The sequence below is a fragment of the Cariama cristata genome, unplaced genomic scaffold (genome assembly GCF_000690535.1).
Source record: "Cariama cristata isolate BGI_N322 unplaced genomic scaffold, ASM69053v1 scaffold6742, whole genome shotgun sequence".
In the NCBI taxonomy this organism is placed as follows: domain Eukaryota; kingdom Metazoa; phylum Chordata; class Aves; order Cariamiformes; family Cariamidae; genus Cariama; species Cariama cristata.
In genome coordinates, this window is record NW_009604431.1 from 152,107 (window position 1) to 178,746 (window position 26,640).

At 41.8% G+C, this 26,640-nt stretch overlaps 1 protein-coding gene across 1 annotated transcript; it reads right to left on the reverse strand.

The window, feature by feature from the left end:
* Positions 1-154: 154 nt before the first annotated feature.
* Positions 155-26,360, reverse strand: LOC104158048 (cytosolic phospholipase A2 epsilon-like). The gene is made up of 20 exons (XM_009695609.1): positions 26,334-26,360; positions 24,633-24,705; positions 16,401-16,537; positions 15,945-16,076; positions 14,653-14,693; positions 13,616-13,658; positions 12,989-13,052; positions 11,506-11,666; positions 11,197-11,289; positions 10,498-10,535; positions 9,659-9,815; positions 9,034-9,170; positions 7,747-7,969; positions 6,454-6,568; positions 5,687-5,824; positions 4,905-5,012; positions 3,548-3,739; positions 2,907-3,073; positions 1,290-1,473; positions 155-393 (listed from the first exon to the last, which is right to left on the reverse strand). Exons 1-20 carry the CDS (start codon positions 26,358-26,360, stop codon positions 155-157), a joined length of 2,469 nt encoding a protein of 822 aa, XP_009693911.1.
* Positions 26,361-26,640: the final 280 nt, after the last annotated feature.

Sequence of the window (26,640 nt, forward strand, 5' to 3'; positions counted from 1 at the left end):
TGTGGTTTTGAAACAAATACTTCAAATTTTCTTTTTTGAGAAGGCTACTTAGAAAGAGATGGCACCTGCCAAGAATAGTGAAATAGCTATTGCATTTGATATATAATTCTCTGCTGTCATGATAAATACTTAGTAAGAGAGAGAAAAATGCTGTTCAAGCAGAGGACTGTGCTTGTGATATTGTCTCGTTGGGAGTTTGTTTCTTCCGTGCCACAGCCATGCGCAAGGCCTGAAGAATCATGTTCTCGTTGTTCATGATGTTGTAATTAGTCAGCTTCAGGAGCTTGTTGAAATCTTCTGCTTTCAGCGAGACCTCCCTCGTTGAGTACGGAGAGCAGAAACTGGAGATATCAACCTTGCCCTGTTCCATTTCAGCAGCACTACGTGACATGCCTGCCAAGGGAGAAAACACAGGTGTTTGTATAGTCCCAGGGAATTACAGTACTCTGATAGACTACGTCACGAATAATTTAGAGAGACCACAGATGCAATTGCTATGAAGACAAGTGCAGTGCTATGATCTCTGAAAAATCTACTTCTAAACAAAGTCTATTGGAATTTTAAAAACAAAACAAAACAAAAAACCCAACACTAAACACCATTCCATTGCAACCAGCATCTTCTACTGGCCAGATGACGGTATGTCATTTTATGTGGTGACAGGTGCTCAAGTCTTTCTTTGCAGGTTCTTGAGTAGAATACTTACTAAAGGTAAAAAGAAGAGAGAGAGAGATAGGACAGGAGGAAGCAGAATACTAGTAGCCTTGGAAATCATCATAAAAAACAAAGCCTGCATCTCAAATACTAACCCAAAAGGACACAGCGACTGTATTAGTTTATGTACTACCACTTTGATTTTCCAGCATATACAACCAACACATTAGAATAGTGTGTAATAGAAAGTATAGCGGCCCTCCACAGAAACATTCTATAATGTACGTGTAATTCTCCCCTAGATCTGACTGTCATAAAAATACATAATCTGAAAAATATGCTTTGTTCTACACATTAAAATAAACTTTTAGAGATCACAAGAAGAAATTAGTTCCCATTCCTCTACTTGAGAAACACGTTTCTTCTTTCACTGAATTGCACTAAGACTCAAACTAAAATTATGCACAAGATTTCACCTGATTTTGCAAACAGTTTGTGTCATCCATTTTGCAATGTATTTGCTAGTAGGAACAAGCAAACAAACAAAGGATTTTTGTATTGGGATGGAGAAAAAACACCCAGGGATTAAGAAAGTTCATTGGGTCAATAAAATTAGCTGGGTACTGTTAACTTACCAGGTGCTACATATCTTTGGAAAGTGTCATTCACTAATGGAAAATAAAGCAGCAGAGGAGCTCCTGGGGTGTCTGCACCATCGAACATGTAGCATTCTTTCAGGTTCTTATCATCATCCTTCAGCCCAATGCTGGGAAAGGGAATTCCCTGCTCCGAGAAGTATCTGCAAGCCTGCTCCAGGGGCTGGTCATGGCACAACAGCAGCAGCATAAGGAAGGGAAAAGATACCCAAGATCAGGCTGCTGCCAAAGCCCAGTAATTCATGCCAAGTTGCACAAAACAGACCGACAGCGCTGGACAGCTGGTGCTAACATGAGCACCTGCAGCCCCAGGGACTGTTTTTCTCTTGCCTGAGGAGCTGTTTGGAAATGGTCTTACAGGAAAACACCTAATATCAAGATGGTAAAGCAGGCTTAATGTACCAAGGCACATCTCTAAGATGGCAGTCTGATTTAGGAACAGATTAATTCAAAGAGTGTTATAAAGCATCGTTAATTAAAGGAGAACTAATTTAGATTAAAAAAAAATTAGATCCAAACAAAACTAAATTTGCGGTCCAAGACAGTGAGATTCACAGTCACATTACCTGTTTATATATCAGTATCACTTGTGAGTTGACCTCAATAGTCTTTAGCAGGAATTTGACATCAACTTACCCATTTCTATAACTTTGAGTTTTAGAAATGAGATTTCAAGCTAACATATTTTAGACCTCAAAATATAGCATAAAAGCATTCATCAGAAAGCCCATTTGTGATGATCGACTTCGTTAAAAAAACACTAAAGTACCACCTCTGTTTCTAAATATTTCCAAGAGACTTCAGAGTACAAGAAAGAAATATAGTGCAAGTTATTGCGTATGGTTTTTTTCAGCTACAGTATAGCTACAAATATTTTTCATGTGGCATCACAGTGCAAGAGCAGCATTAAAGTATCTTCTACTTGAAAAAATGACAGAACCTTAACCAGTGAACTTTGTGTTTTCTGTGGTACCCTTCAGGGACAGGTTTACAATTACAAGTCTATCTTTGGAAGCATAAATCTGTCTTTTTATGTGGTGAATATCATTTTCAAAAATCTACATAACCATTTTAACCAAATCAGATTTCTGCAAACTTAGTAAATGCATTTGGTATCTTGCTTCAAGCCCACTGTTTAAGGAGAAAAATTGTATTTATTAAAGCAGATAAAGAAACGCTTCACTCACAAGGGTGTTCTCGGACAGCTAGAAAATCACATATTAAAATGAAAGGGCAAATAAAATCTTACACATTTAAGGAAAATGCAAATTAAATTCAGCATCTGAATCACAGTTTTCCTAGCTATATTTGTGCTATTAAATCTTGCATGTAATTGTAATAGAAGTTGCACTCAACCATCGTAACTTCATTGTGCCACTCTGTATTCATTGATGAAGCACTTAGGGCTATTTCAAAAGTAGTTTGAGAAAAACAGAGATATTTTCCCCTCTGGGAATTTCCATTCTTCTTCTAAAGTTTGGAAACACCATGTTACTAACTTCCACTAAGTTCCACATTTTACAGACACCTGTCTGAAAGTTGTGGAAAGAAAAGGATAAGTCATTACTAAACCAAGACAGTTTTGAGACTTCTCACCAAGGTCTGTGATCCACCAGTGTAATTTAAGTGTATGATGACGTCCACTTTCCTCTCTGGTCTCATAAGGGGTGGGCAGCTGGTTTCAAAGAAGAAAGCTGCATCCACCAACTCCAGGTGCTCTGAGTTGCCTCTCAGGTCATTAGGAGAGCTGTCTAGAGAAGTGTCTAAAGAGTAAAAGATATTAGCAAACTGTAGAAAGACATCTGTCAAGTTAGAAAGAGAAAGGAAGGCAAGCTTCCAGGATTTCCATCCAGGATTTTCCCTTTGCTTTAGGATAGTGTGCAGCAATCCTAAAGCTCCCTTCAGCCTCTCCACTCACATTTTTTTGGTGTTTTCAAACCCATGAACTGCATCAAAACCTAGGCAGGTGTTCCACGTGTGCACACCCCCACCCCGGCCATTTTCATCCCAGTGAGGACTTGTACCAAACAACCCCAAAATTGAACAGTTGTGTTACTGGAAGTGAAAGATGTGAGGAGTGACTTTGTTCTCCCTCCTCTCCTCTCAGCAAGCACTCACAACCAACCACAAAACCCACTCAGTTCTCTTCCGGATGTACAAATGCCCCTTGCTAATCCCCAGCCCCTGCGCCCACCACGACGACCGCTGAGGCACGTAGGCAGAAGTGCTGTCCACACCTTTCCATTTTGCAAAATGATCTTGCTGGATGTACTCGTTGTGCATCTGGAAGCCCCTCAGGAAGTTGTGGTACTTGGAGACAGCAGGGCGGTCGGTCAGGATATCCCGGAGAGCCGTGGAGAGGCCGCTCGTAGGAGTGAACATGCAAGTAGCCATCTCATATGGCTTCTCGGGCAAGTCCGGTTGTTCCTCTAAAGATACATGGCATAAATTACATGCAATTGAATTATAACCACAATTAAGAGGAGGCTAGGTGCAAAAAGGAGAAAAGGTCAGTGACTCTTCTGTACCAGTAATAATCATGTATCCACAGCTCTCAGCATCGTGATATTTTTCCCTGTGGTCTGCTGTGAGTTCTGGTTAATTTCTTGACAAAAATATAAACTTACTTTTGTTTTCTAAACCCCAATTGGCCATGTCTGACTGAAGGAGCATTTTTCTCATAAAACAATAGGATTTCAGTACACATTAAAGTAATTCACTTTTCCAAGCAAACAAAAAAGCAGGGAAAATAATTTTATTTATACATTTGAGGGGATTACTGCTTTTAGATTCCATATAGGTTAAATGTGAAATTCAAAGCTTATTTTAAAAAGAGTAGACAAATTTGAACATTTTCTTTCTAAACTAAGTATTTTTACTTTTAAAAAAACAGCTTGTTCCATTTGGTTTAGGTGTGGCCAGCTGAATTCAACAGAAACGTGCAAAATATTTACATAAACCCAAACGTAAGAGTTTGGGGTTTTTTTCCAAAAACATAGTCCACAGAAGTATGATACAAGTCTGTTCACTATGAAATCATTGGTTTTGCTTGAATTTTAACATGAAGATGCTGATCAGTATTTTCAAGGAATGGTCTTTCAGTACAGAAGTGCCTCTCAGCAGGTGTAACAGAGCTCCACTACATTGACTTCCTTTGACCTCTACTAAATCTTTCAGTTCAGTCAGATTTTGAAGGAGGGATGCACCGTGCTGGGCAAATAGATATTGGAAAGGAAACACTCAAGCTTCTCTCTGGTGAACAAATAGTTGACATGAGGCTTTGACAGAATTTCTTCTTTCCAAGCCTTTTAAACACAACACTTTAGGGATCACCTTATGTATTCATCCCTATCTCCTTTCCATCAAGGTCTGTCTGGTGGTGTCTTTCCTTCTAATAACAATCTCACTATTCAAGCAAAGCATTGGCTATTCAATAAAATCAAATCACTTGATTTTCCCAGTGCCTCCCATACCCTGAGGCTGAGAGCACCAGGATGACAGAAAAACTCAAAAAACGAGAAATGTGAGCATAGTTACCCTATCAGAGGAGCCAGGAGGAGTGAGGTCATAAGTCAAAGGATACTTGAGATTTACCTATTTCGGTCACTTTGTCTTGAGTCCACCTGTGCCAGAAGTCCTCTGAATTGTCAGCTGCGTGCCAGGCATCCAAGAGGTTTTTGGAGAAGATACTACTCCACATTCCTAGGAAGGGGGAGAGGTATAATAAGTAGTGCTGAGGTAAACACAAGGAAGTTCTTTTAAAAACTGCCTTCTGCTCCTTCCACAGCTCTTCTCTAACTTCTTCATATTTCTACCTAATTTTTGCATAAGTCCAGACTTCTATTTCAGTGGTAGAGATGACTCAGAAGCAAACTTGTGTCAGAAGAAATTTCAAAGTATTTTCCCTTCTGCCATGCTTTACCTGGAACTACTTTTTTTTTTTTTTTTGAGAAAATTTACATTGTAATTTTCCTATTTTAATTTCCTTTTTCCTTTGTTAAATACTTTTGGACAGCTCCTTCTCTGACTCCCCTCTTTCTTGCCCCATTTATTTCTTCTCAACATTTCCATCAGCTTCCACAGTGTCTCACAGATCACCAACTTTCAAAATGTTTTGCAAGCTATGAGAAATGGTGATGCTTCAAAAGCACTCATGAAGGTACATAACAACTTATTTGTCATTTTAGTTTCATTTTATCTTAGTCCAAATGGTAAAACCACCTTTGCCAGCAAGGGTAGTTGAGTGAGCTGAATTTCAGCTGACTGACCCAGTACCTCTGCTGTCACATGCAGAACAACAGGTTTCTGGGGACTAATTTCCAGAATCATTAGTGTTTGTATTAAAATCTTGTCACTCCCCCAGGCTGGTGAGTCACCTTGCATGAAGCAGATCCGGCACTCGGGGAGCTTCTTCATCAGGCGACCCATGAAGAACTCACTGCCAAAATCCTCCGCACGAATGAAGGCTCCGTACTTCAAGAAGCCCACTTCATACGGCGTGAACTCCACCCACTCTGCCAACACAAACGCACCCCGACAATGTTAGCTCCGCTACTGAACACAGTGAAGGCACCAGACATGGAATAAACCTTTTGGGTGTCAGCCCTCGCAGGCAAGCTGGCTTAGCACGTGCCCTGAGCAAACCCGGCTGACAGCCGCCGCTGAACCAGCTATCACGCTGTCCACAGGTTTGTGAAAGAACAACATCAGGGCTAAGGGAAAATTTAAATTCTTTCTTTTTATCTAACAAGTGGGAAGTTTTCTCATGGAAGGTTGACTAGAACACAGATTGACTTCTATTGACTTTAGCCAACCATGAAAAACATACATTAAGGAAACTTTAAGCTCCAGTGAATCATTTTCCTTAAGAATTCATAGCATTTCTGAGACAGTGTGACAGATCTATGTTGTGTTATTATTCTGAAGTTAATGTCTGAATATGCACGCCTACATGCCAGGAGATCTTACAAAATACTGAACTGTTGCTGTCTATCCTGTGGTTGCTCAGTTACTCTTCACATCTCTAAACAGGACTTCTCCTGGCTTCGAGTGAGAATTTAAAACAATTCATCATTATTCACAGTATCTCATGCTGTATCTCCCTGGGTGAAACCATAGCTCTTTTCCAGAACCGAAGCATTACCTCTAAAATCTTTGGTGGCAACTTTGTCCTTGACGTTGAGGGCAAGGTAGATGGGCAGTGGGTTCTGACCCTGATTCACTGCCCGACGTTGATCAGAAAGTCTGTGGTAGCATTTCTGGATTTGAAACAAAAAAAACCCACGGTTAGTTGATAATCAGTTCCTTAACGACATCAACTTATAAAGTCTGAATATGGGATATTTCCTGAATTTCCTCCTAAATTTACTTCCATGTGCTTAAATAACAGAGGGCAAGAAAACCATGGGAAGAGGAATAACTGTTGTTAAGATAACCAGCTGTGTTCTACATTCAGTACACAACAACAGTAGTGAGTTGCTTCACATGCTATTCTAACTTTGCATTGCTAAATGTAAGTGAAAAAATAGGGCAGATCTGGGTAATTCAGCTGTTAAACACATGAGTTCTTCAAGCAGCACATTAATGACCCTTCTAGTCATTAGATTTTTTTTGGAAACCATATTGAAAGTTAACATCCACAGAGGAAAAAATCCTTGAGCTGTCCAATACTAACAACTTATCCTCTATATGGAGATTTTGAGTGTACTTCAGCCAAATTAAATTCTAGCAAATTTTGCTATGTAGCACTGAAGCCAGGAATACAATCTGAAATATGATATGAAATGAGAGTATTTCATTTTATCTAGACAAAATATAAACCATGTTTACAGGATTTTAAAATAAAACTGCTTTTTCTCCAGCTATGATCAGTCTGCTTGTTTCTATGAAAAGTTTTGCTTGTGGCATTACAACAAAATTAGGAATGGGAGGTCCTGAGAGATCAAATCCAAAAGTAGCTGAAAGGCACCTGCAAAATTACAGTTCCCGTAGCTAAGATGTCTCAGGAGCTCTGGATCTGTATACTTTGTCATCATTAAATCACAAAGTGCAGTAACTACATGTGGGGTACATCTGCAGTACGTTCAAGGTATGACAGCAGCTTGTGTAAATACTGCAGCAGTGGAAATATAAAAGCACGGGGCCATAAAAAACACCCAAGAACCTCAAAAATTTCTTGGGTAGCTACAGTGTTAATTAGCATGCTGGTTACTTTAGGGCTAGCCTGAGCATTGCTAAGTTACTTTCAGTCACACTTCAGGCTCCAGTGTAGACATACGCTATGTGTCCAAGTTATTAATGTAAATAAGTGATGTTCTGCCTGCATACCAAGTACAGTGTTATTGACTAGGTGTCTCTTCCTAAGGTTTTTATTTGTCATAATGGTCATAAAGATCAAGTCACCAACTTTATGAGAAGAAAGATGTATAGACATTACCCCATCATTTAACATGGATTCGATCATGAGCCCCCACAGGTCGATAAAAGATGTCTTATGTCCTGCTTGGGTCCTTTGGCTCAGCTCTCTGTAATAATTCCTCAGACTTCTCAAGGAAAAAGCCCCCATCTTGCACTTGGCTGCTTGCTTCCGAGCTTCAATAATTATTTCTCCAAGATCCTTACGTGACCAATCAGCATCTTCATACAGTTTTGTCATTGTCCTGCAGGCAGGAGATGTGATGGAAAGTGGAAAGAAATGAAGATGCTTTCGAAACTTAGAGGATATACTTTGCAGACCTTTGGGCACTTATTGCTTTATCTGTAGGTTACTCTTCCTCTTTGAGCTTACTTTGAGCAGAAATGCAAGTCTAAAGGCAGTCAGTCAAAATCCATTTGATCTGGGATCCAACACAAGCAGTTATGCCAGCTGTCTATGCTGTCCAACAGCAAATAACCATAAATGATCATTTTGCATAGGATGAAGGATGTTTGCACTTCCAATAAAGTCCCCTCTTTTGGTTAGGGATAAGTTACTTCATGATACCAAATGTGTGATGCACAATAGGCCTTTTGTGGGTGACTCCAACTCGAGTACTGCCCTCAGCTCTGGGGCCCCCAACACCAGAAGGACATGGACCTGTTGGAGCAAGTCCAAAGGAGGCCACGAAGATGATCCGAGGGCTGGAGCACCTCTCCTAGGAAGGCAGGCTGAGAGAGTTGGGGTTGTTCAGCCTGGAGAAGAGAAGGCTCTGGGGAGACCTTAGAGCAGCCCTCCAGTACCTAAAAGGGGCCTAGAAGAAAGTTGGGGAGGGACTTTTTACAAGGGCATGGAGTGATAGGACAAGGGGCAATGGCTTTAAACTGGAAGAGGGAAGATTCAGATCAGATTAGATATAAGAAAGAAGTTCTTCACTGTGAAGGTGATGAGGCAGCGGCACAGGTTGCCCAGAGAAGCTGTGGATGCCCCTTCCCTGGAAGTGTTCAAGGCCAGGTTGGATGGGGCTTTGAGCAACCTGGTCTGGTGGAAGGTGTCCCTGCTCATGGCGGGGGGGGGGGGGGGAACTAGCTGATTTTCAAGGTTCTTTTGGGGTGTGGAACTAGCTGATCTTCAAGGTTCTTTCCAACCCAAACTATTCTATGTTTCTATGATCCCAGCATTCATAGGATGAAGATGGAAGCAATAACTCAATAGACCCCTTTTACCCTCACCAAGATCTAAAACTCTAGACAAAGCATGGGTTGTGCTTAACAAGATCCAAACAACAGTATCAAAATGACTCCTCACCATGTTGTGCCAGATGAGCCACTGATGTATGAAACACAATCCAGAACACGCAACTTTTGAAGACCCAAAATGCTGCCATACATGGCAGTGAGTGCTCTTATCCCACATCCTGCTGTGGTCACAGCCACTATAGGCACCTGTTCAACACAAAAAAGGGCAGAAAGCACAGGTGGAAAAGTGGCATTGAAGTACATTCATGTCAAAAGATGACAGACATGCAAAAGCAATATCCAGATGTTAGTTAAGTAAAACACGCAGAATAGAGATAAAGTGACATTGGTCTATGGGTTATAAATAATATAAGTTGCTGGACATGCCTGTGGGGTATACTAGAAGATTTTGGCACTTCAGGAAGGATTTTTAAGAAACATGGACCAAATTCATTGGTTTGAAGCTCCTTCAAATGATTCACTAGAAAGCCAAGTGGAAATAGAGACTTTGCTCATCCAAACAGACTGTTGAGCTCTCCGAGATCACGCTGGCTGCAAATAGTGCCCTGGAGGAGGAGCTGTTGACAGAGGTCCTCAGTCCTCATCCAGATGGAGGTGAGAAATCAGTCCTCACCCCAAAGGCTTTTGAGGGAAAGGAGAGAGAAAAATCTCCCAGCAGTGCCTTTCCTGGTTACCTCATGCTCCTGCAGATCTTCCTCGAGATGAAGAACATCCTTCAGCGCAGCAGCGACCACCTTCCTCCGGTTTTGCAGGAAATCCTGTTCGTCAGTGCACAGGTCGAAACCCAGGCGGGTATCTAGGTTTCTTGGCCTGAAAAACAGACCCTGAGTCCTGAGACCAGGGCACAAGTGTTATTATATTATTATTCACCATGGTCAACTCCAGCTATGCTTGTGTGTGCTTACAGACCAGTTTGTGGATGGTATAATATAATAAATGAGAAAGAGCAACACCACAGACAGGTCTCTGCTAATTGCTGTAGCTGCTAACAAGAATGCAAATGGGAAGGCAGAGCAGAACATGATGTACTATCCTGGCATGGTAACAAGGTTCCTACAACACACTTCTGGTTTTATTTGCTCATATAATTAATTTTTCAGGTTTCAGTAGTGATGCCATATGTGCCTGTAACTAGATAACCACTGTCAACAGGTACTGCAGTTGATTAGGGAAACAGTTACCATGACTTGGTGTTACTTTTTTTGTATAATAAAGAAATATGATTTCTTTGTGGAGTTGCTCACTCTATTTGTGGGCACAATAGTGCACACACACTGAGATCTAATTACTGAGCTGCACTAACAGCTCAGAAACTTGGAGGAAAAGGGACCCATGATTTAATACTCCATCACTGAAAAAGGAGAATCTGGCAAACAAAAGCCTGTGACCCAAAGATGAACACACCTCTGCTTACAACTGAGCCTGCATGGACCCCTGCTGATTTCAAATGAGCTTTGCGTAGCTGCAAATGTCTCCCAGTTACAGGATCAGGTCTTGCTGGAGACTCACTTACCATTCACTTGCCTTTGTGTACAAGTCAATTGTCCTGTCCTGAAAATCGCAATACAAACAATGTAAGCATGCTCAGGTCATTACTCCTGTGCCTTCCTCCCCCACTCCATCACCGGGCTGAGTTTCACTGTCTTTGTGGTCAGCAATGCGGCTGCAGAATCTGGCCAGCAATGGTCTGGGTCATGAGAGACACAACGGGCTCCAGTACAGTCTGGGTTGAATAGAAGTGGGCCATTCACCCAAGCTAGGTGGGCTTAGGGCCCCTCAGCTTTCATAGCTGAACACCTCATTTAACCTTCATTTTCTGGGAAGGTCATTGAAAGCTGGGCATCTGAACCACAGGCATATGGATGTTCTCTGTTTTATCTCCTGCTTCAGGCTTTCCCTTTGCAAATATAAGTCTTAATTGTTATATCCATTACTGTTAGCTTGCATACTATGTTGATGAATGTATCAGATATGTCCTGAGGAAATTAGTTTAAACTCAGAACAGGGCTGAACAGCATGCCTGGAACCACATGCAGAACAAAAGAAAAAAAATAATATTGCATAGTTGCAGAGTGACTGTCATTCACATCTTACACTGTAGCATGCGTCGTGTCTGACAGGAACTGAATCACTGAACTATAATACTCTCATTACCCACCAAACCGAATGTGTGTTAGGCTTCGGTTTTTTATTAAGACAGACTTGTTCTCACCTCTGCAATTGTTATTTTCTCTTGTATAGGAAGTGAATTCAGAGCTAGAGTCACAGACTGGTTCATATCCCTTTCATTTTGACTTGATATAGACTGGAAAAAAGGGTAAAAAACAACAGTTAATTATTACACAAAAAGGGGCGGAGGGGGTGGGGAGGGAAGAGATAAAAGCAGTCTCCCCTGCCTCACTTACATACATGCACTTACCAGTTCCCTCCATACACAGACCTGCACGTACACTCGGGTCTTAGAGGTCCCCAAAGAAATACACAGCAAAGAGCCAGCCATGCATTAGCAGCGATCACGTACCCTGCTGAGCCGCCTCCGTCGTGGTAGAGCCACGGTGAGCGCCGACTGATTGTACTTGATGTAGTGGAACCTGGTCGGGGAGGTCGGGCAGAGGCAGGAGCTCAGCGTGTGGGTCTGGGTTCCTTCGTACGACCCATCCACAGTTAATGCAAATTTTCTCTCTGAAGCAAAGGCGTTTCAAACTTAAGTTGCTCAAAAAATGTGGATAATTTGTTTGCACAGTGATGTAATTTATATTTTTCTTAAGTAATAACTTCGTTTTGATACCCAAATTATAGGATAGAGTCACCTGTCTGAGCCTTTGGGTTTCAGCTTTAGATCTCGTGTACAGACCATGCCAAATAGTAACTGTTGCTATAGTACTACTGCATTTCCATATATACTGTGACTGCTGAGACTACCGCTCTATTCATTAGATAATGATTCTTCACAGCTGATAGCAGGTTTTGGGGAAAAAAGCACAGAAAGTCTGAAATTTTCAAAGTACCTCAACAATAAGACAGTATGTGGTACTAAAATATTATTCTATATAATAATAAGATATTTTGAAAATTTCAGTCTTTTGGGAGAAACTTTTTTTTTTTGTAGCAGAGCACAGTTCTCTTTGGAACTAGTAAAATCTCAGTCCCTCTATCATGTTTCTCTTTAGTTCAACCTGTAATATTTCCTTTGAAATAATTTCTAGCACTTACAAAAATAATGTCTGGTGGGTTTTGGCCTTCATATAATATGCCTCAGATATGTCTTTTCAATACTTGAAAAATAGTCTTTATATAGAATAAAATCAACCCAGGTTCAAGGTGAAATATACTCTGTAAATCCACATACTCAGAGGTATATAATCAGCCTTCAAAAGAATTATCCTACCCAATCATTTTCAGCTACATCTAGCAAACTTCTTCACTGTGACAATTGAGCTCAACTGGATCGTCCACATGCTTAAGCAGTTTGATGGATCGGGAGCATCAGGAGATGTCAGAGTGAGATGGTTTAAAAATTGTAAGTCCACAAGCATGAACTTGACATGGTAGTGATGCACTGATTAAAATGTGAAAAAAGTGTCCTTGGTAATACACTGTGTGTCTTGTGTTTCACCTAGTGGCATGTTTTATATTGTTATGCCTAAAGAAACTTTTAGACGTTAAATTGATACAAGAGGTCCTGACCTCATTCTACCCATTATCTTTGTCTCTGAAACCAGAAACAACAGGAATTAGCTCTAGTTTAGGACTCAAAAATATTCAATTTCCTGTACAAATACTTTGGAAAATTACAAGCACCTGACAAGATGTTATTATAGAGGAAAGTATTTTGTGGGAAAACCAGACCACATGCTCATCACACCACATTCTGTAATAATCCGTATATTTTTGACCAACTACAGCCCCCTAACTTTAAACCAGGGCGTTCAAGTGTAAAACACTGAGTGCTTTTGCCATAAAGAACCATTCAGATTTGCTCCGTAAGTCAGCAAAAGGCTCACCCGTACTGCCCTTCCTCAGCCTCCCGCCATTCACCTGCACCTCCAAGCAGGAAACTTCACGGGACTGTAAGAGACAACCAGGGAAAGATGTTTGCTGTTAGTGGAGCTCTGCCTTGGTCAGTCCCTTGGGCACGTATGGGGCACAGGGGCTCAGGGCACGCACCTCTGGGGAGAGATGGTGCCAGACTGTAACCCCCCCACCAGCTTTAGGGAGGTGGCACTAGGCTTCCACATGGGAAATCACGTAGGGATGAGGAAAGAGAAGGGATCTGCTCGCTCCCGCCTGGAGGAGTAGCCTCGCAAGGGCCTAGGGGAGGACCAGCCGCATGAGAAGACTCCCCTGGCAGGGTGCTCAGCCTGTCTCTCCCCGGGCAGATGGAGGGATGTCATCCACCTGAGCCCAGCTCAGTTTGGGCAGAGGCAGGCACTGGCAGCAGCTCACAGCCTCTCCCAGCGAGAGTCACTGGTGGGGATCGCGTGGGAAAGCCAACGCCGACACCAGCTTTAGCTCACCTCTTAGCCAATGCCTTCATGCCACTGTACGGAGCAACTGCCTGGTACCTTTAACACTAGCTTTGCTATAAGCATTGCTATATGGCAGGGAAAGGATTGTGAAATAAAAATTACCACTAAAACTCCATTAGTAACGATGTTTTCAGGAGGATCCGGACTAAAAGACAAAATGGAAAATAATCAATTCAAAACCAGCACACTTTTTTTTTGTTTGGGTTTTTTTGTTGTTCTTTTTCTTTTGTTTGTTGTTGTTTGGCTGGTTTTTTAAACTCTTCTTTAATGATTATTTCACTATCTTTATCTTTAAAAGTCCATCTTCAGACAGGCAGGACGGGCAAGCAGCATCAGAAATTCTATCCGGACATTCAATCCAATTTGCCTCTCACAGGCTTAAATCTGAACTTTAAACTGTTTATGGAGATCTGCTGAATGGAGGAGCTCCTCATCATATCACACAGCATCATTTTCTGACACACTGAAGCAAATTTATACAGGGATGGCGTAATTACACTATTGCCCTGTATTGCTCAGTTCAAATCTGAGGGATCAGAGCTGAAAAGCTGGTGAATTCATACAACATGCAAACAAAAACATTTCATAACAAAAAAGGAAAAAAACATTACTATTTACCTTAAAAGTCAACAGCAGCGCTAGGACTGATTTACATGCCCATTCTCTCCATTAACAATACAGTCAGCACAGAAACACAGCAAAAAAGGTTTTTTTAATCTATTCCCACAATTAAAACAAATTCCAAGTATCATTTTCCTACATTCTTATCAAACATCTGCGATCCCACAGTAAGGAACAAGAGGGGTTTGAAACTTAATACTTCCTCCTGTGCAGAATGCCCCTTGCAGCCTGGTGAGCAGCAGCAGCCATCAGGGACTTCTCTATGCTCCCATCAGCATCTCTGCCTGCTTCTCCATGTGTCTGGATGCCCGGTGTAGATGCACACACATCATGCACGGTCATGCACCCCTTCTCTATTAAATGCCCTACAGAAGCATCTCCTGAACACCCAAAGGTCCTCTCTACTTTATTCAGACGGTGACAGCTTTAGGGGCTGCAAGTGTAAACTGACTTTTTGTGTTAGTAACAATTTGTCTTTGGCCTACAATTCTGTTGATAGCCTACTTGACCTTACGAACCTGCTCTCCATTGTGAATTCAACCTCCAGCTCCTCTTTTCCCTGCAAAAGAAAATGAAGGCAGTCATTGCAGGTTGGTCCTCCTGCGAAGAGAGATACCCTACAGGAATCTGTGCTCTTCAGGGCTCCCTATAAGCCAGTGTCCACCTTTTACTGCTGCACATGCAACAGATCTAATTTTCTTCATATTGTACCTGTTAGGCTTCTAATGTCACATACTTCTAACATCATGTCCATTATTTTAGCAGACTCCTAGTTTAGACCTTGCAGGACAAATGTAATACACACTGCAGGGTGTCTTGGCGCTTGCTCCCCCTTTTCTGCAGTCATACATAGGTTCACCCCACACCGTTTCACAGGCCACTCTCAATTCCCCTTCCCCTTCCCCTCCGCACAAGCTCTCACACTTCCCACCAAACCTTAGCATGAGTGAGGCTGGATTTCTCCAATGCATCCCAATCATCCTGCCCCTCTCCCAGCCGTCACTCACGGCCTGTACAGATGGGGCTGGTGGCACTTTAATATGGTGGCACATTAACATGGTGGCACACTTAGACATACAAAGCCCAGGGCATTCTGGAGGGTGTACTTTGGTTTGGTGAAGTCTGCACACATAGACTCATTGCATGGTCAGACTTCATCTTTGTCTTTTGCAATTGCAAAAAGGAGATTTCCTTCCCACTTTGAAGGCTTTGGTGCAACTTTTATTTATCTTGTTGCCCTCCCAGTGTGAGCACTAAGGAAAAAACAGCATGGAGAGCCAGCCTTTCCAAGACAGGTATCAAATCAAACCAGCACTTGCTCAAGTTAAGTATTTCTAGACCTAAACACTGCCCTTAAAACTTCAGTCTAAAGTTGTCTCAACCATATGAAATTGAGACCTGCTGAAAAACTCAGTTATATAGTCCAGCTATGCAAGTGTTATGTTCATTTTCCTAATAAGCTGAATGCCACATTAGGTTTGTGGTTTATGACTGCAGATCAGAACATAACACACAGCTCAGAACCACCAGCTCCAACTGCAAAACTATTGGGGTAAACTCTTGATATTTTGACATCAAGGACAGCAACCAATCAGGTCCAATAACGTTGACCAGCTCTGTCTGTAGAAGCAGCACCAAAAATTTGCCATAATTACAGAAGCAACACTGGGCATCCACCCCTGAAACAGATGGACATACTCAAGTGGCTGAATGGACAGTAAGAAAGGCTTGTAGGACATATATATGCTGAGATAATCACATTCTCACCTGACCACATCCCCTTAGCTTTGTCCTTGAATTTTATCCATACCTGTGGATTCAGCTGGAAACACAGCCGAATGTTTTCTCCAAGCTGGATTTTGGAGACATCAAAGAAAACAGTGAGGAGATGGTCATCTTGAGTTATGTTGTCCTCATCACAAACTTTTAGCTCCAGAATGTTCTGTTATCAAAAAAAAAAAAAAAAAAAAAAAAAAATTATATAAGGTTTAACAAACATAAGATGCTACAGGTATTTCATTTTAACTGAAGAAACTTGGGAAAGAAGTTCAAGAATAAAAAACCAGAAATTTTGCAGGTGCTCTCTACAGACTCTGTTGACTATGCAGGCAGATAAAGTCTTATCCAACCATTTAAATCTAAATAGTTACTGTAAAAGAGCATGAATACTTCATAAGGAAACTCAGAAAGACCTGCGGAGTGGAAGGGCTATATGGTAGGTTTGATACCTGGTAAGAATACCTGTTGGGGATAGCTGTGTTCCTACCTTAACCTGGCTCTGAATGGTGAAGTGGAAGGTTTCGTTCCACGTTGGGTTCTTGCTGTTCCGGACTGTCTTCGTGCGGAAATGCTGCACTGAAGCTGTTGGCAGGCTCAGGCTCACGTAGCAATCGGACTGGGTTACTGTTGAAGAGAGGGAAAGTGTGAAAGCAAAGGACCAGCGAAACACACCTAGTACCCTGTGAGGCGTTGCACTGTCTGAATTTTTAAGCTCCATACACAGAACAATATGTGGAACACAGGCCAGGATGCTAGCTAAGGTACCCTCAAGCCACTGCTAGACAACCAACTTGCTTCGCTCTAGTGAAAGCCCAGCAGTTTGCTCTTCTTGAGAACTACTGCTTTTAATTGCTGGAAAAACAATAAACATTCTAAATATGCAGTTACATTGCATTCCTTCTCAAGGAGATACATAGCCAAACTGCCTATTTATATCAGACTTCAAAGGTTTTAGGGCTGAAGAGCCATCCATAGGCACAGGGACACACACACTCACAGCAGTCTCACAGGGGCAGGCACCGTGGATGGTTCAGCTGCCTGTCGGGAACACTAAGCAGATAACATGAGCAGCTCTGACGGGGGCTGCCAGACAGACAGAGCCCAGCTCCTGAGTACTGGGCTTCCACAGGTAGGCATGAACATGCCTTAATGTTCCTGGGGTAGCTCTGGCTGTAAGTTTCATCTTGTCTACTTTCTGGAGCATCCTTTCTTTTCTCTAGCACATTTGGCTGCCAACACAGCAGGTGCAGCAGCTCATCTCACTGAGGGTTCCCACGAAGCCCCATTGCTGTCACAGAAGGAAGGTCTTCTGCCAAGGCACCTGATCACAGTCTGCTTTCTTCCCTTTTGGAAAGTTGAAGAACGGAACACACATATGCACACCATAGAGTTTAACAACAGAGCTTTTCAAGAAAAAAGTTCAAGAAAAAAATTTTCACAAAAAAAAAAATTAATCCTCTGTAGAGATGAATTGCATTTAATCCTCTGTGAAGTGGATTAAAATGAGCACATATAAGAAAAGTATTGAAATGTTGAACAGTTTGATGGTATAACATTTGCTTGGAGAAGCAGCTGTCCTGAGGCAGAGTTTTCACCAGTAAAGCCGCATAAAAACATTGCTTAATGTCACTATTTTCGCCCGCATCTCCATGCCTCAGTCAGAGTGGTAAAGGTATTTGCAGCACTTAATGTGCAGGTCAAAGCTTGTCCGTGCTTCCCAGCACAGAGTGAGCTGACGTTGCTTCTTTGCACAAGATTGCATTACTTTCCTGTTTCAATTAGATGCGGGTTCAGGTCATAAAGTTCACCTGTGAATTTTAATGCTTCCAGACGTACGAGGGCAGCTTTAGTGTTTATATTTTCTCAGCTGAAGAGGCCAGCTGTAAATTTTGGCTTCCCACCTGAGCACCATCATAGGTGAGGGATGTTCAGGGCCAAAGCTGTGGTATGAAACAGTGTGTAGCAGCAGCCTGCAGTGCTTACATCATCAACAAGCACTTTCATTCTGAGGTCGGAATAATCTGCCCGCAAATGCGTTTTGTCATCGTTATTAGGAAATAAAAGGCAAACGTGAATCATGAGATGAGCAATTCTGTGGACCTACACTCAAAAGTGAGGGATGACCACCGTACAGAACACAATCCGTTAGTTAGGGATGACAGCCTACGCAAGTGCCAAAGACAGCGTGGGGAATATTACCTATAAACGCCAATTCCATCATTAGCATTATATTTCCTCTATTTGTAACACCACCTACTCAAGCTTCCCTGCCATTGCATAGCAGACACACCTTCATCTGAATAGACTTAAGTCTTGTCCGACTTAGTTTTACCAGTAGACCTGACTTTGGGAAACACAGAATAATTAACTTGGCCCTTTATTGCACTCCATGTGTAACTGAAGAATTAACAAAGCTAGTCTTTTTTTTTCCCTGACTTCCCTGAGACTTAAGTCATCTTTGTTTGAGTAACTTTGAGCGAAAAAAGAGTAACTTTGACTGATGAAGGTAATTGTGTTATATACAAAGATACATAAATCCTAAAAAATATACCAAAACACATAGAAATCACCTGAGCTTCTAACAGTCCTAATAGCTCCTGAACTTCTGTGTGCATACAGGGAATGTCCATATGAAATATTTTTTGAGTCTTGAGAAGTCCAGACTGGTATTAGCAGAGACTGCTGTCAGCTCTTGTCCCCTCCAGGAGGAGGATCAGAAAGACCCAAATGCATAAGTCTGTGAGTGATCTAAAGTTTATTTCATTGACATTTCCAAAACAGCAATACATGCTCTGACTACGTCTGTTGCAAAGAATAAAGTATTATTTCAAAAGTCCATCAATGTTTTTGTTTGGTTTTGTTTTTTTTTTTTCCTGTAAGTGATCACTGGCTGCTACTGCACTGTACTGTACACCTTTAAGAAATAACTACTTGTCGGACAGCAGAGCCCTAACTTCTCATTTAGGTCTCTGACTTTCTCTGGGCGACTTCTGGCACAGCCACTAAACAAGCATGCTTCCCCTCTTCTCATCTACAAAACGTGTTGGGTGATGCCTTTGGTACTTCAGAGCTAATTACCTCTTGTTTGTGAAGTATTTTCCAGGTATTATGAGGGATGCACTTAGAACACCCAAGAACCTCTTTTACACATCTTGGATACCTCACGCCCGTATTCTGCCTGACCAGCTCCAGGCACAAGCAGACGGGAGAACTGTCACTTCACAGCATGTCCCGTGCCCAAGCCGGTCGGTCACACCACAACATCCCATTGCCATGTATCGGGTGCCCTTCCACCTACACGTACAAGGCTCACATTGCCAGCCACATGCACGCAAATCATCATTACCCTGGTACGTAAGCCTAACCACCACCTAACTGCAGCGATTACGCTCACACGTGATGCACACAGCGGAGCTTCACAGCAGCGACCTGTTGTGTCCCTCCCCTCGACCACGACGTGAGCAGCCGTCAAACGTGCTTGGGGTGGCAGCCGTGGTATCACTGTGGGGCAATATCCTGCCAAAAGCAGGTGTGGCGGCAGGTGTTTATGAAAGCACGGTCTCTTTGTCCAGTTATTACACTAAGTTTCTAATTATCTTCCAGGATAGTAGCAGGACTGGATCTTAATTGTGCTTCACCATTAGAAAGCATTACAGAGACATGACCCATGCTAAAAAACACCATAGCCCCAGCAGCATGCTGCGTCCCAAACAGCAGGGCACAGCTGTTCTGGCTCAGGCTAAAATCTCACCTGCCTCAGAGACAGCTCAAATTCAAACAGGGATAAACCAAAAATTTTTAATTTTAATTCTACCTCCTTTTTTGATGCTAACAGACGCACCTTCCAGCCCATCTGTAACCTGGGCAGAAACCTGGACATCCTCCTCCTCTTGGACTGCCTTTAAGTGCTCACATTGAGGCTGTTTAGTCTAGAGGGTAGGTTTTATCACAACTGTTAGGTTATAGTTTTTCTTATTGAGCTGAAAAAAATCTAAGCCAGGAATGTGATCTCAAACACCGTTTGCCCAGATCACCTCCTCGATCACATCTCCCCACACTTGGACCCATGCATGTCACGAAATACCAACAATCACCACCAGCTGAGAAAAGCATTTTTCTTCTTCCTCCCACACTGTGGAGCTGAGCAGAGATCTGGCTGAGGGTGGGTGGGCAGGCAGGCAGGCGTTGCTTTTTTCTAGACAGCAGAATATGAGCTAATGTAGATCATTGGAACTTTTTATATTCTTTTTTAAAATAAGAACACGGGTTACTTTTGTGAAAGTAAACATCTTCCTTCTCAAGGCCCTTCACAGTCAGGCTATCAGAATTCGCTCAGTCCTGGGACATCAGTTCCTGCCTCCAGGGAGAATTCAGCATGAATCTCCTAATAGCTAAACATCAATAAAAAGCTTTCACACTTTCTCCCACCCTGCCCTTCACATTGGGTGGAGCACCCTACAAGTATCCTTAAAACAGTATCACTAGTCTTATTTACATCTCTCCTTAAAACAGACCTTTGCTGAGATGTTGCTAAAAAACCTTACTTTTTTTCCCGTTTTCTCCCTTGTCAAGCTTTATCAGTCCACATCCTCTTATTTTAAAACGAGATTTCAAGCAGCACCTTGAACAATAGGCTGTTGGTATGCAATTGCAACTGCTTAAATGGTGAAGCAAGTAATAAATAACAATGAAACAATAACAACAGTGCAAGAACAAAACACTGGAGGAAATCTGTGGGTTCCTGCAATAAGTATCACACTGGACCACAGTTCCTCAAATAGTAATGCATTTCACTGACTATATTTCTTTTCAGGATCTCAAGGGCCTTTCCATGAATTGATCTCATATGTTGCAGAACTGCTACTGCAATGCCATAAAATATGTTTTTTGATAAAAAGGTAAAAAGATACTTAATAATTTTCTGGAATACTGTACCTAAAATAATACAATCCTTGCATAAAAAAAGTCCAAAACTTGGAAGTTTCCAAAACTAACAAGCCTAATTTAAAAAAAAAAAAAAAATCCATATAAACTTCAAAAAATGTCATTTTCTTACTAAGAAAATGTTGAATACTACTTTTAACTCTACGTCGGTCAAAGTCCATTTAGCACAGGGCCCATAGGCATCGTTCACTGAGGGATCTGGGATGTTTTCAGGAAGCAGGGAATGATGGCTTAAAATTGCTCAGCTCAGTGTCCCCATCCAGTTATCTATTTTTACCTTTTTGTTTGACCCTTAACACTTTGTTTTATTTTCTTTTCCTTTTGTTAATTCCAGTCAATGATTTTGTTTCTCTCCAGTGTCTTGTTCTTTAGCCTCTTTGTCTTTTTTGGGGAAGGCTCTTTGGTCTTGCTAAGGATGGACATCAGTGCCAGAGGCAAATATGCCCCACATTTAGTGGTGGCTGTCTAAGGAATTGCATAAGAGGGCAAGCATCATCTCACGTTCTCTCAGCCCTCACAATTTAAGATTCAGAGACTTCCTAAGCCAACCTTCACTAAATATTTCTTCTATGAACTGGTCCAGTCTCCACCTGGAACCCACATAAATTTTTGGCATCCATGATCTCCTGCCATGGGGAGTTCCCAAGCTGAACCACACACTGCGAAGGGAGATGTCCTTCTGTTTGTTCTGCAGCTATGGTGGTTGCCCAAGGACCGTGGGAGGCTGAGCCTCAAATTTGAAATTCTCTGCAGAGAAAGCTGTGTTTTTAAGGGTGGGTTGGGTTGGGGCACATCCAAGTCTCACCTCTTTAGGGAGTTGGGATGCAGATGGGACACACGCCCATATCTGGGAACTGGCAAGTGTTCACAGGTCCAGGAATATCAAGAGCCCCAGTGAGCCTGATAGGGATGTGGGTGTGCTCAGTGGGAAGGCAGAATGTGGGGAACACAAACAAAGCACTAAATTCACAGGTAGTATCAATGATATCAGCTATGCATCAATACAGAAGTGGAAATGAGTGTTATAATTTACACTCTGATGGATCAGTGGGAAGAAGAGACAGAATAGCACAAAGGCGCATTGAAAAGATTCAGGGTTTTAAAAGCAGAATGAAAAAATTGTCTTAGATAAAAATACTATCTTCTGCACTGAACTTCCATTAAAGGTCTTGTAGTATCTATTCCATGGGAGATGTTAGTAAGGTTTTGAGAGTCTGTTGTTACAGATTAATTTTCCCCATCTCCATTACCTGGAAAATGGAGCAGATGGACCAAAAATGAAGTTAACCTGTGGCACCAGGTTGGGAAACCTTCTAAACAATAGCTGAGTGATGCAAAAACTCTACAGAAACCTAGTGCAAGAAGGGATCTTGAGAGGAGAAAATAACAAAATGGGATTCACTTCTGAAACAGAAGGATCAGCACAATTGGTGAGAGATAGAAGGAGCTGATTTAAAATGTTTAAAATCTATAAGATGACTGAGAAATAGGTGATGCTTGCCAACTTATTCCATCTAGAAAAGTTTGCAGGAAAAGGAAAGTGAAAAAAACAGAGCTGGGAAAAGGAAGAAGGGGGGGGGGGAGGAAATCAGTGTTAGGAAAACGGTACTGTAAAGTAGTCTGCATCATTGGTGATGAAGGTCTATATGCTTCCGGGTTTCCTAAGGCTGTGTCAAGTTAATCTCTAGGGAACTGTAAAGGTGGCTGAAACAACTCAACAGTATTGCCTCAGTTTTACACAGAAACCAGCAAAATTTTGTACAAGTGGTACATTTTTTTATCTTAAGCCTCTCATTTTGCTGCTTCTCAGTGAAAGTCACATAGTTACCAACATAGAATTTGCACTAGCTTTTGCATTGCCAGTGAGTTTAACCAGAGGTTAAATTAATTTATTAAAACATTTGAAATATACGTTTATTTTATATGATAAAGAGCATGTCATTGAAATATGCAACTTCTACAAGTCTGGCTGCATAGAATACTACCTCCTGAAATGGTTTACAACCAGACCTTTCTGATAAATGCAGCTGACAAATTTTACGCCCAGCAAAATCCAGTGTTACTAGAATTAAGCAGCTGTCAATCAAAATCAGATTCAACGATTAAGAGTAAACAAGGCAGTGCCATGACCGGTATTGCTTTTCTTTTCCTACATGATGGAAGTACCCAACAAGCGAAGTATTCACCTTTTGCAAGTATTGGTTTTGTTTGCACAAATATTTTCCCCTCACTACTTTGACTGCTACTACCATTTCAAACAGATGATAGCTTGGCAACATTGGCGGTGAACATCCGCCATTCTGTTTTGCAGGCAACGTCCAGTATATGCTTCACAGTGTAAGGCAGACCAGCCTCAGCCTGGAAAGCTCACACTATGGCTTTACTGCTGCTCCAGACCCTGTGCCACACTCCAAAAAGCACCTCTGTCATTCAAACTGCCCCTTTAAGCAGTTTTATGGGCTGGTGGCACATGTCTTGAACTGGGAAGCAGAAATACCTGAGCATTTCAGTACCTGTCCCTTGCCCTAGAAACTTTCTAGTATTGGGAAGGACAGCATCAAAACATAGGAAACGCCTTTCAGAATAAAAATAGTTTCAAGACAAAAATAAAAGGCATTGATCTAGATGAGAAAAAGGTGGAGAGGAAGTTTGGTAAGCTCATTATCATAAAGATGGTTTAATAGAACATGATTATGGGGGGAGATATCTAAGGGCTGTAGTTTTCTACACCTCTTTCTTTCAGTTCAGAGTGCATGTTTGTACCTTCATCAGATTTTAGTTGTAGCAAGGGATTTATCTCCAGTCTATAACTGAGCTTCAAATGCCCTTTCCACACTTCAGAAGTAGTCCAGCGGGAAGGTTCACAGAGACTCTTCTTCCCCATACATTCAGCAACAACAAAGCATCTTTCTTCTCTTCAATAAAATCAGAGTGACAAACTCTTCTTCGTATACCTTTAGTCTCTAGAGAAACTATAGCAGAACTCTAAGCAAATCACTTTGGAAAGGGCCCCTAAAAATGTCTTTTCTCACACCATTTTAACTGAATAAATTTAGCTTGTTCTTGTTCCTATAGAAACTTTCTGGATTCAGACATTCTTATTTGTATAAAATAATAAATGCAAGACAATCAGCCATCTCCTCAGATTGGAGGTGGTTGTCATTCACAGCTTTTTTTCTGGTTCTTTGCAGCTCAGATATTTATGGAGGTTTAATGAACTTCTACGTAACTATCATTCCTGGGAATTTTGTAAAAACCATTAAGAATAGAAAAAGCTAACAGTGTGAGCCCTCAACTAAGTTTTGAAACATGGCTGTTCCTATGGCTGAATCAAATTTGACAGCCCATAAGAGATGTCAATTGTACAGTCCTGAGCTCACATTAAATATTCTGTGATAGGCCCAGGGATGCACAGGGTGGACATTACTGTAAGAACGAACCACAGAAAGAAGTGCCCCATCTAAACATTTTATTGCTGCCTTCCCTGTGAATAAAAAAACCTTTCTTGTGGATTCGGATCTGAAACACTTTATGTATTCTGTGCAAACATCTTCGGAACTACAACTAGTGGCTAGACTTCAGTGTTACACTGGAAAAGACATAAGAGTAAATAATATCTTCAAACGATGCTATCTCACCTTCAGCATACCACAGTCACGTATCTTCTCTCTCTCTCTCCCTTTATGAATACTCCATAGGGTTTGTGACACTTGGTTATATTTCAAGCAGTTTTACAAGCAAGTGGATGCTCCAGGGGTATAGCAAAGATACTCACACAAGTCTGCTTTCCTGGCATTTTTCATCCGTATGATTTTTACAGTGAGCAAGTTGCATGGAGAGGGTTCTGTCTGTTGAACGGCATACAAAACACGTGGGATGAGCATGCAGAGAGAAAGAACAGAAGCACAGTCAGAGATAGCATTGAATTTAGTGTTTCAGTTCCAACCATCCACAATATTTCTGAACTGAGGTTCTTCCTTGTGCATTGTCTTCTCCTTCTTCCCAGAAGGTGTGCCAGCAGGTGTGGCCAGAGACCCAAAATACACATTCAACCACAGACCAAACCTCTGATGTCCTCCATTTTCCATTCTGAAGAAACTTGTGGTAACTCTCAACTTGAGATGTCTGACTCTTACAACCCAATCACAGAGAAATGTATGATAGTGAGCCGTGCTGTGTTATTAATACAGCTGACACGCATCTTGGTCTGTGCAAATGCAAAGGATGTCGTATATATCCACTATATTTCACAACAAACAGCAGACAATCTAGCAGGACGGGAATTAGTAACGATATCATGGTGTAACGATGCTGCTTGTCAGCTGGTTTATAGCTATGTAACTCCATTGTTATGTTTGACGTAGAGCAGTGCTGGCTCTCAGACAACGAGGACCTGAAAAGTGTCTTCCAGAGAGCTACCCCAGGCTTCTCAGAAGGGGGGAGTGAAAGCAACAACTCTATTTCGCTCTGAATAATTCAGCTCATGCAATCTTCCTTTAAGCAAAATTCACAGGAAAGTATCAATGGAAATCTTGGGAAACCACCTAAACCTAAGTGGTTATCAAAAGACATTTAACAAACCTGCCAGGAAACTGGTTTGATTTTGTCATCTTCTCTCATCCTAAGTAAGGATCAGACAAACATGGTACTTTGTGTGCGGGCTGAAGGTGAGGTACTTTGTTCCCTAGATAATTGTCTTTTTTTAAGGAATAAAAGGAGGAAAACCTGCACATTTAATGCTCTAAATGAAAAAAAAAAACAAAACAAAACAAAACACAACAACAACAAAAAACACAAAAACACACCAAAACCCAAAACCACACCAAAACCAACCAAAAAAAAAAAAAAAGTCAAAAAAACCTTAAAACTACCACCAAAAAAAAAGCCAACAACCAAGAGGAGCAAAAAATATAGAGCAAAACTACGTAGTGATGCAACAAACACATATCAGAGACAGTTCATGCACACTACCTCTACAGCAAGGAATATCACTGCAATGAATACTTAGATCAATACATAACAATGTGTCACCATTCATTCCCTCATGCCCCAAAACTCCCACAATTTTGAAGAGAGCTATATTTAACACCTCACATAATATTAGTTTCCTGGTTTTCCCCATGCACTCACTGACATTACTGATACCTCCTTATTTTTCCTCAGTGTGTTTTGTCTAGCCCAATTGGGTGGAAGCAAAGGACAACAGCAACGTACAAAAAGATGTTTTTTAATTGGCAGTTTTCAAAATAGTTAAATTACTGCAGCATTAAAGTCGTTACATTCCTGAAGGTCAAAACACCAAGTAGGCACAAAACCCAAGCAGAAGTCCTGCTTTGCTCTCAGCCTTGGTGCTGAAGAAGGATCCTCAGAGCTGAAGATCCAGGAGGTAGAACATCACCTCCTACACCAGGTCCCCTCTGCTGCCAAGGGGTAGCCTGCACAGCTCATCACAGAGTCTCCTCTTTCCATTTCTTACCTGGCTCTTACTGTAGAACAGCCCCATCGTGGTCTTTTCTGTGTCTGAGCCAGGTATGTGGTAGCAGATGGGTACGGAGGAGTCTCGGCCAGGCAGCTTCTTGTGCTTTAAGCTGCCAGGAGCAGGCAGGCAGGTGTGTTAGTGCCTGACTCAGTGCTGCCTCACCCCGCCACCAACACTTGAGCAATCCCCAACTCCTCCTCCTCCTCCTCCTCGCTGCCCAGGAGGTGAGTGCTTGCAGCATACCTGCACCCCAGGCACAGGCACCCAAGCTCCTGCACTGCAGAAGGATGGTCTTTGCAGCTGT

What these genes read in the sequence shown, in the direction of transcription:
- LOC104158048 (XM_009695609.1), bottom strand. Translation starts at nt 26,360, where the DNA reads ATGGGGCTGTTCTACAGTAAGAGCCAG. An exon ending in GTTTCCAGCTGAATCCACAG is followed by an intron (nt 14,694 to 15,944) that starts GTATGGATAAAA and finishes TTTCTTTTGCAG; the next exon opens with GGAAAAGAGGAGCTGGAGGT. An exon ending in TGCCACCAAAGATTTTAGAG is followed by an intron (nt 5,825 to 6,453) that starts GTAATGCTTCGG and finishes TTGTGTTGGCAG; the next exon opens with AGTGGGTGGAGTTCACGCCG.